At 36.9% G+C, this 10,192-nt stretch overlaps 1 protein-coding gene across 1 annotated transcript; it reads right to left on the reverse strand.

Annotated features, from left to right (window-relative positions):
* Window positions 1-5,017: 5,017 nt before the first annotated feature.
* Window positions 5,018-6,091, reverse strand: LOC128869892 (uncharacterized protein K02A2.6-like). Its single transcript, XM_054112488.1, has one exon. It carries the CDS (start codon window positions 6,089-6,091, stop codon window positions 5,018-5,020), a length of 1,074 nt encoding a protein of 357 aa, XP_053968463.1.
* Between the last annotated feature and the right edge of the window lie 4,101 nt (window positions 6,092-10,192).

A 10,192-nucleotide genomic window follows, 5' to 3' on the forward strand; every position in this document is an offset into this window, starting at 1 on the left:
TTATTTTTGGGGTTTGCGTCGGTGTGGAGGTATCTTGGTTGGTATCAGGAGTTGAAGTTAAGACTCTTTATCCCTCCGGGGGGGATTGGGTTCGACTTGTTGAGTCTCTATGGAGTAGGGTATTCTGTTTTTTATTACATTTTCTGCAAGAGTATTTGCCTTTGCAGTCTCTGAACCTATGCGACATTGCCAAACAGTTATAACAATATCCGTACTTTTTGATTAGAGATATACGGGTTTTGACACTCATGGCTAGGAATTTATTCACGAATGGAATGTGGTTTTTTGCATATTTGGGAACTATCTATTTCGAATGGTTTTTTTGAGAAATTAGGTTCGGAATATTTTTTTTGTTTTGACTGTTCCGGGATGGAGTTATTAGATACGTTGACGTGAAAAGTGTTGTATCGTTTTTCATAGCCTTTTTTTGTTATGGTGGGTTGGGCTGGGTGACATTTTGAAACTGAAGCTTTAAAATTTCCTACTGATTCCAAAGTTTTATATTTATGGGTCAAAAAACTATCAAATGCTTCCCATGAGGGTATTGTGGAGTTATCTTCGAGGGTGTATTCAAATGCTTCTAGGGTTTCCTTAGGTAGTTTTGAACTACAAAGGTATATTAGAATCGAGTCCCAGCTTAATGTGTCTATCCCTAGGTTTGTCAAATTTGTTAAAGAACTGTTTATCGTTCTTTGTACGGTTTTAATGGAGTTGCCTGTTTCTTGTATTACACTGTGGAACAAATTCAGGTTAGCAAAAATTAGGTCCATTCTGAGAGTGGCAGGTGAAAATAGAGGTGAAATTAGAAGACCCGTATCGCGCCGTTTTTTTATGTTAGTTCGAATTTTTTTTTAATCGGCCTTCGAAGTTTGCAGTCAAATGCCGATTTTCAGTATATTGTCTCATAAGTACCACAAAAATTTTCGAAATCAATTTTTTCAAAAATTGTAATTGTTGCACAGGTCTCTAGCAATAATTTGGCTTTTACAGATTGAAAAAATATCAATTAGTCGACGAGTTATAGCCAAAAAACCATATAAACAATTTTGCTCCAATTTCGAACTAACATAAAAAAACGGCGCGATACGGGTCTTCTAATTTCGCCTCTATTTTCACCCGCCACTCTCAGAATGGACCTAATTTTTGCTAACCTGAATTTGTTCCACAGTGTTATTTGTGGCAGATTAAAAAGAGTTTTTAGTTGGGTATTCACCTGCACTCGTTTGTTTTCATATTGGTCGATTAAATTTTTCCATGCTTGTATGAAACCATCATTCGTTAAGGGTGCGCCTCTAATTGCTTATCGTGCCTCGCCCCGGGTCTTTTGGTTCAAGTGGAAGAGCCTTTCCACATTGCTTATCCTTGGATTATGGATATAAAGGGCTGTGAACATGTCTCTAAATGTAGGCCATGTCACATAATCTCCGTAAAAGATGTCCGTGTCGCATGGGGGTAGATGAACTGTGGGTGCGAAATCCATTATAGGGACCCCTGAAGGTCTCTCTTTAATTGCTGGGTAAGTTTCGGGTTCTTTAGAATGTCCACATCCTTATTTATTGAAGCTAAGCAGTTTAGATACATTTGATAGCATTTTTTATATGAATCTTTTATTTTGTTTAAATCGATGGCCTCGTCGGCACTATTAGGGGCTCTGCGAAAAACATCATATGCTTTCTTCAATTCATTATAAAGAGAATCGAATTCAACTCTTTCGATTTCTAAAGTATATACTGACTCGTTTTCAGGTAGGGTCTGGAAATGATCATCCGCGAATTCAATCAAATCAGAAGTTGTTATCTTAAAGTCTTCCATTTTATTTAAAACAGTGAGATTTACAACCGAGTGTAATGAAGGGAGTGAGTTCGATTATTAGTTTGAAGGTAAAGCTCAAATGAATTTTCGTACTTTTATGTTTTACAAAATTTTAACAAATATTCGAGATAGATGCCTCTTTTATGCACTAAAGGCAACCGAGAATACGTTTCAAATTTTTCCTACAGGGGGGTTTCAATTATTTCCTACTGGGTCGCTTTTTCGATTTCCTACTGGGTAATTTTAGTTTGTGAGTACTGGTTGGGTTAACCGTTGATATTGATACCAACAAATTGTTAGGTGGAATGGGTTGCTTTGTTTTTATATACGTGTGGGTGTGTATATTTGATTAAAATGATTTATTAAAAAATATGAACAATAATCGCCGTCGACAGAGCAACTGGTGTTACACTGCACTGTTTCGGGTATGTATGTATATTATATATATATATATATACACTGTAAGTACGACCCAAATAATTTCAAATATTTTATCATTTGGAAAATTGTGATTTGCACTTATGATAAAATATTTGAAATTATTTGGGTCGTACTTACAGTTTTTTTTTGTTTTTTCTTTGTTTTGATGGGTTTTTATCGTATATTTTATCGTATGATGTCTTGGCTGCTTCTGCTTATTTTTTTTTTTTGTAGATTAATATATGTATGTGATATTTTGAGTTGAAGATCAAAATGGATTGAACACTTCGGGTATATTTTTCACTGCTTTTCCGAAATCCGGCTCGAAGGACCAAAATATCGGGGTATATCGACGATATGTGGCCGATTCCGTAGAAATGAAAAATAGGGTTAATTTCAATTCGTTATAATTTATTCTTTTTATAATTGGGTATATAATATATACATGTGTATGAGTGTGTATTAATTATATTTATAATAACAGGTAGATATAATAACCTGTGGTATGATGTTCCTATTTAATTGGCGATATAGCTGGATTTGGGTTCCCTTCGTGGTCTTCCTTGCGCTCTGTGTGCTGTTAGTTATAAAACTAAACTTTTATGCCGATGTTGGTGCTGTTATTCGTTCCTGCATTGCCCTTCTTTCGTCTTTCGGAATCTAAGAGGACAATGCAGGGATGTGTTTGTTTGGAATAAACAGTAACGAAAGAAGTTTTAGCTTATTTCTGTAGCGTTATATTGCAATTATTTTAATATTATTTGATTTATTTATTTATTTGATATTATTTTAATATTTTTTATTTTAATTTCTTGAAAATAAAATAAATTCTATTGGAAGTGTGATAATAATCTTTTTGCTTAAAGAGAGGCAGTAAAATTTAAGAATGCATCTAATGCAGCGAAAAATATTTATGTATGCTTTTATTTCTTTATAATTAAAATTGGCGGTCTTAGGTTCTTCTCTTCTACAACATATATCCAAAATCTGATTACCTCCTCTTTTTTGCATTTCTATAGTCCAAAACCTATATTTTCTTTTAATAATTCCAACAAACCGCCTATGATATGAGCTATTCAGAGCAATAAGAGATATTCACGGCATTGACATTCCACTTCCATTAAATTAGATTCAGAATTTGAAGAATGGTGTTCAACAAATAAACTTCTTCTGGATATACTTATACAAAAATGTGATGTCATACAATACTCTTGCTTGTTATTAAAGTGTTCGCTAATTATTCAATGTATGGACAAACTATTAAGATAGTCAACTCGATCAAGCATCAGAATATGATGATACATAATAGATTATATTTCCCTGAGCACATTCGCCACATTTTTCTACAAGCATATCGTGCCCTTGAATTCATTCACTTATGCGGGAAAGGATTTAATCGTACAGCCAGCACTTGAATATTGTCTATTGCTTAGTCACAATTTACGCAGTTACAAATAAACAACGAAGATAAGGTCCAACGTAAGTTTTGCAAACTCCTGCTTTATTACTCCCGTGATGATAACTGTATGAACATTACCGACATATTATCCATGTACAACATCTGTACTCAATACAGCAGGAGGCAAACGGTAGACCGATCATTTTTCTAAGGTCGTCAATGGGCTGATAGATTCATCAGAAATACTGAAGCAGTTCAGGTTCATCGGCTCAAGAGCTGATCCTCGATTTAGACGACTGTTAGATGTTACGCAATCTGGTCGGAACTCGATTTTACATCGGTTTAGTAAACCAACACGCACCAAATTTAAATTGTTGGAAGTTCTCACGCAGGTCTCTTATGTGTTCTTAAATCTATTCTCTTACTTATACATCTGTATTGACTAGGGATCTAACGAATCTGCAACAGATAATTAATGTTAATCACATACGTTATTAGATATATAGATACTTTCTATGAGGTCAGTCCATAAGTTCGTGCGTATTTTACCCATAATTTCACTTTTGTACGATTTTTGCATACAAGAAATGTTTCGCGGAATATAACGGAACCATTCAACAAGTGATCGCGGATAGAAGCACGTGTTGTTAAAAAATAAAATGGAATCTTCGAACGCGTATAAGAGGCATATTTTGTATTTTTTTTTTTACAAAAGTCGTAAAAATGCAACAACTGCTGCTGCAGAAATAAACACTGTTCATGGAGAGGATACCGTGAGTGTAAGGACTGCGCAAAAGTGGTTTTCAAAATTCCGAAGTGGTAACTGCGACGTGGAGGATGCCCCTCGCGCTGGTCGTCCTGAAGTCTTTAACTCCGACGCCTTGCTCGAACTCGTGGAAGCTGAGAAAAATTTGACAGTCGATATGATAGCTCAGAGGTTAAATTCATCGCATGCAACAGTTCACAAGCACCTGGTTCAGTTAAGAAAGGTTTCAAAGCTGGGAAAATGGGTTCCGCATAGACTTTCTGTCGCCAATCTTCAGCAGAGAGTGAATGTGTGTAATATTTTGTGATCCTATGTACTCTCAGGCTCAGCTCTCCACATCCCTTGCCTTTTCTGGAGTTTTAAACGAAGTTTTGGTTGACCAGGTGTTTCATTACTGCTGATGTTTGGTCCCGATTCAGAAGTTCGCGTCAGGACCGGATCCGTTTGACAATTTGATAAAGATGACGGCGTGGCGTTGGTATGGGCGTATGTCGGGGTATTAGTGGAGTTGGGTGTTGTAGGCGTTGGCATCGATAAGCTAATTGTTTCTCTGTCAAGGAGCGGAGGAGGAACTTTCTTCACGTGACTTATGTTTCGGCGGAAGGTCTTTCCTCCGCCAGCTATGATGACCTCATTCCCTTGTTTTCAATAATATAATATTCGAGCGTGTTAAAAGTCGGTGTAAGCTTGTGGGGAAAAACGACATTACGTAGAACAATCTTATCTCCTGGTGCTATATCGCATATTTTTGCTCTTCTTTTCTTATCCGCTGCCTCTTTGCCTTTTGCTTTGTTAATGATATCTAGATCTCTAGCCGCGGGATCTAGCTTGACTTCTGTAATGTCTTGGATTCCAGGTATTTTATCGCGAATGACGCGGTTGAACATTAGCTCAGTCGGTGGTGTACCGGTGGTACCATGAGGGTCACATTGTACATTAGAAGGAAGTTTTGGATCTCTTTTTAAGCGCTTTACCAATGAACGGTTCATGTTTTCCACCTCTCCATTGGCTTGTGGCCAATATGGTGGAGTTGTAATCAATGTAATATTATGGTCGTCACAGAATTTCATAAACTCGCCACTGACAAATTGCCTGCCAATGTCCGCTCTAATGGATTTGGGTATGCCCAATCGACAAAATATTTCATTCAAAACAGTTATAATTGTTTCCGATGTAATTCTCCTCAAAAATTTGACTTCCTGATAACGAGAATAGTAATCAATAAGTACGAATATATAGTCACTATTTGGCAGCTGGCCTAGTAGATCTGCGGCCACACACTGCCAAGGGCCATCTGTGAAGGCATGTCTTTTCATGGGCTCAGGGTTGTTCGATTGTGAGACTAACAAACAGTCCCAGCAAGTCTTTACGTACGCCTCTACTTCTCTATCGACCAGTGGCCACCAAACTTTGGCCCTTATTCTCCTTTTCATTGCTGATTCGCCGGGATGTCCTTCGTGTGCTAGCTGCAACAACTTGGGTCGGAGAGCTTTTGGCATGACAATGCGAGATCCTCGAAGAATCATGTCACCTACGGCCAATAGTTCATGTCGGAACGGATAGAAAATACTTGACGAATTACTTGGCCAAGAATCAGTTTTGATGTATTCAAGAGCTAGCGATATCTCTTCATCTTGGGCACATTTTTCCGCGACTTCGGAGATTGTAAGGGAAGATGGCGTTGAATGCGACATTATTTGGAAGATATTTTGTTCCACATTTTCATCAAAGCTAGGTGTGTCTTTAATTTGGCAATGTCTTGAAACGGAGTCGGCGATGTTTTCTTTTCCCGGACGATATACTACCTTAAACTTATAGGACTGCAATCTTAATAGCCATCTTTCTATCCTTGCAGGTGGCTTAGATGTGGGCTTAAAAATTGCCTCCAGGGGCTTATGGTCGGTCACCAATTCAAATTCTAAACCCGCCAAATAATAAAAGAATCTACCTACTGCACACACTAGGGCTAAGCTTTCTTTTTCTGTTTGGGAAAACCTCTTTTCCACATCAGAGAGGTTCTTGCTAGCGAAAGAAATTATTTTTGGTTCACCGACCGGATCAAATTGAACTAAAACTGCGCCCAATGCTACAGGACTCGCGTCTGCTTAGTTGGGTTTGTGCTTGGGGTTGAAATATGACAGTTTTAGGATATTTGACAGAAGTTCTTCTAGTTTTTGGAAAGAGTTACGTTGTTCTGGACCCCATGTAAGCTTCGAGTTAAGTTTCAACATTCCTCTCAAGGGTTCAGTCACATCCGCCAAGTCTCGAATAAATTTACCGACATAAGTTACAAGGCCAAGAAAACTTCTTATCTCTTCTTTGTTTACCGGGGCCCTTAAATTTTTAATCGTTTCAATCTTATTGCGGCTGGATATATTCCCTCTTCGGACAAGGTATGTCCCAGAATCGTTCAACTTTTGGCCCGCCAGATACTATTACTGTTGAACACTTGAAGCACTTTACTCATGGCCTCATCATGTTATTTTTCTGTGCTACCAAAGATTATAACATCATCGATGTAGTTTTAACAGTTTTTGCATGGTCTAACATTTTTTCCAGTACCCGTTGGAAAACTTCCGGTGCTGAATTTATGCCAAACATTAGCCTCTTGTAACGGAAAAGCCCCTTATGTGTAATAAATGTGATAATCTCTCTACTTGCTTCGTCCAGTTCAAACTGGTGGTAAGCCCACTTCAAATTGAGTCTCGAAAATATTTTGGCTTTTCTCAATTTTGTCAAGAAGCTCTCAAAAGTGGGGAGCGGATAATTTTCCGTAAGCACTGCACGGTTCGCTCTGCGCATATCAACACACAATCTCATTTCGCCATTCCCCTTAAAGGCGGGTACAATAGGCGAGATCCATGAACTTGGTCCAACTACCGGTTCGATAAAATCTTGTACAAGCGCCTTGTTTATCTTACGCTCCACTTTTTCCTCAAGGGCAATAGGTAACCGTCGAAGAGGCTGCTGAATCGGTTTTATAGAAAAATCTAACGATAATGTAACCATTATGTTGTTAATTTTTGGAAATGGCTTTTTATATCTATGCCTAGTTTCAAAACTTGAAGCTGGGTTGCCGTCTCACGGCCCAAGACTGATTGGTCTGCGTTTTCAATTTCGTAAAATGTGGCTATTATTTCTTTATTATTACTCACGGCTATTGGAGCATCAAAAACTGAAATAACTTTTAAACATTGCGTTGCTGCGTAAGCCTTGGACTGCTTTTCTGATTGTGCGCGGATATTAAATAAAACTGTCTTATTGTTTTGTAATTCAACATATTTGCTTTGGCCAAGAAGGTTAAAACGAAACCCCGAATCGATAACCATCGAGATGTTATACCCACCTAACCGACAATCTATTATCTCATCTCCCAACCCGTTACAATTTACTTTGAAACAATTATGATTGCAATACTTATCTTCGATTTGATTTTCTTCTTCGATGTGCCTAATGTTGGAAGATTGAAAACGTCGCTTTTTAGGACTGCCCCGGTCGCGTTCAACCGCTTTTCGTTTTTGAGCCTTTGTTTTGCACTTTCTGGCGAAATGACCAATAAGGCCACACTTATTGCATATAGACTTTCGCCGGACAATTTACATCAGATTGCATGTGCCCGTATTTACCACATCTTCCACATTCATTAACATTTCCCTTGACTGGCTGATGTTTCGCGGTGATTTTATTCACAATTTCGCTGTTAGTCTTCGCAGTCATACTTTGCGATTGTTTATTAATTTGTTCGTGTATCTGATAAGCTTATATAACTTCATCAAGACTTTGCTCTTTTTCAAGAAGAGTAAAGCCATGTCAAGTGATCCTCGAAAATTTCACTAAGTCACGGATTTTGGGGCAAGATGTCTCGTTGTGTAGTCAAAGTCATGTTAACGCTATTCTATAAATATTTCGCGCAAATTCTAATTTTAGCAATTGTTATTAACAATCAAAGTTTTAAGCAAGATTAAATTGAAAAATTAATTACTCCAAAACTACAATAGATAATGACGTGAAATTTTGCATACCATTCAAGTATTGTCTATACTATTTTTCAAGTGTTAATAACTCTTTTTATTGTGACAAATAGATAAAAAAATAATAACCTTTTGTAATCAGTTGCATTTTTTCATGTTTTCTTCACGCTGTAAAACAATCGGATTTACGCATAATTGTGCGGAAAACGCTTACCTTTAATAATCTGAAAATAGAATTTTGTACTTTTACTCCATTTCCGAGATATTGACTGTTTTGTAACTTGATTCGCTCGACGGTGGCATTGCTGTCATCGGCTGATCGGTCGCGCGGCGGCTTGAGGGACCGCGCAAACTGAAGCAGCGTGCACGTTTGAACATGCGATTTAAGTGGTGACTGGTGGCAAAGCATATGTGCATATTTCAATATTATTATAATTATGGTTCGACCGATAGAATGCTGTATTAAGTTTGTGAAAAAAGGCCATAATTGTGTCCGACGCAATTTATTTTTGGTGACATCTAAGTGGAATGATAAATTTGAAAAATATATTGGTCAATATGTTTGTAAAATGAGTCGCAAAGAATTATATCAGGGTGCGAAAACTACTGTGATCGCACTAGGTGAACATTGTCAGAACACGAGGTGAGCTGTAATATTTATTCAATATTCTTCGCGTAATTATTTAATTACTATCGCTTACATTATCACATTGGAAATTAATATGTCACATACTGTAAATAAACTATTGTAGTCTACTGTTGCAAACAAGATTTGAATTTCGATTGAAAATTATTTATTTTCAGAATGAATGGATGTTTGCTTGTATAATGTGCATTTCGTTAGATATTTACATACTGTCCAAATTTGTTTTCTTTTATTGCTATTTTTAACCTTAAAGGACTATTGAATGAATTTATAACGAGAACTTATGAATAAAAGCACTTCAATTTTTAATGTGAAAGTTAATAAAACATTTAAAATTGCTGACTCCGCTAGAGTAAATCGCCACGTTACTTTTTTCAGTGCTACTCAAAGTGCAGAAAATGAGACGTCGGATAGCTCTATAGATTCTTTTGACGATTCGGAGGGTGAAAATTTCGAAATAAAGAACACTGATCATTCTTTGAAATTCGATAAAGTGAACAAAATTTTGCAAGACCTAGGCGAACCACCAATTAAAAAAAAGGTGTTCTGATTTATGCGATAAGGAACTCAGAGAAATTGTTGCAGACGTCATTAATTCCGGAAAAGGAACAAAAAATGCAGAATTAAAAAATCAGAAAAAAACAGAAAATCCAAACTCAGCTTTTGTGAAAAATATTAAAGACGCTTTGCTTGAAAAGAACAGTATCAACCATGAAACAATCGATTTTGATTTTTGCTCTCAACTTGAGTATGGTGCTCATGAAAAAAAAAATATCAAAACCACATCAAAGGAGCTGTAGCGATAAAAATACGTGGCAATATCACCAGTTTCAACGTACAATTGGAAAAAAAATTCAAAGTCGAATTTTTTCAAAAGACGATTTTTTGTTTGAAAATACTATCACCAAATAAAAGTAAGAAAAGTAAATACAACTGTCATATTATGGTAAAAATGTACTATAGTTGGAATCTTTCGGACTTTTAATACAATATAATTATTTTAATGAAATTAGTTGTACGCTGCTTCAGTTTGCGCGGTCCCTCAAGCCGCCGCGCGACCGATCAGCCGATGTCAGCAATGCCACCGTCGAGGGCATCAAGTTACAAAACAGTCAATATCTCGGAAATGGAGTAAAAGTACAAAATTCTATTTTCAGATTATTGAAGGTAAGCGTTTT

Source organism: Anastrepha ludens, chromosome X (assembly GCF_028408465.1).
Source record: "Anastrepha ludens isolate Willacy chromosome X, idAnaLude1.1, whole genome shotgun sequence".
Taxonomy (NCBI): Eukaryota; Metazoa; Arthropoda; class Insecta; order Diptera; family Tephritidae; genus Anastrepha; species Anastrepha ludens.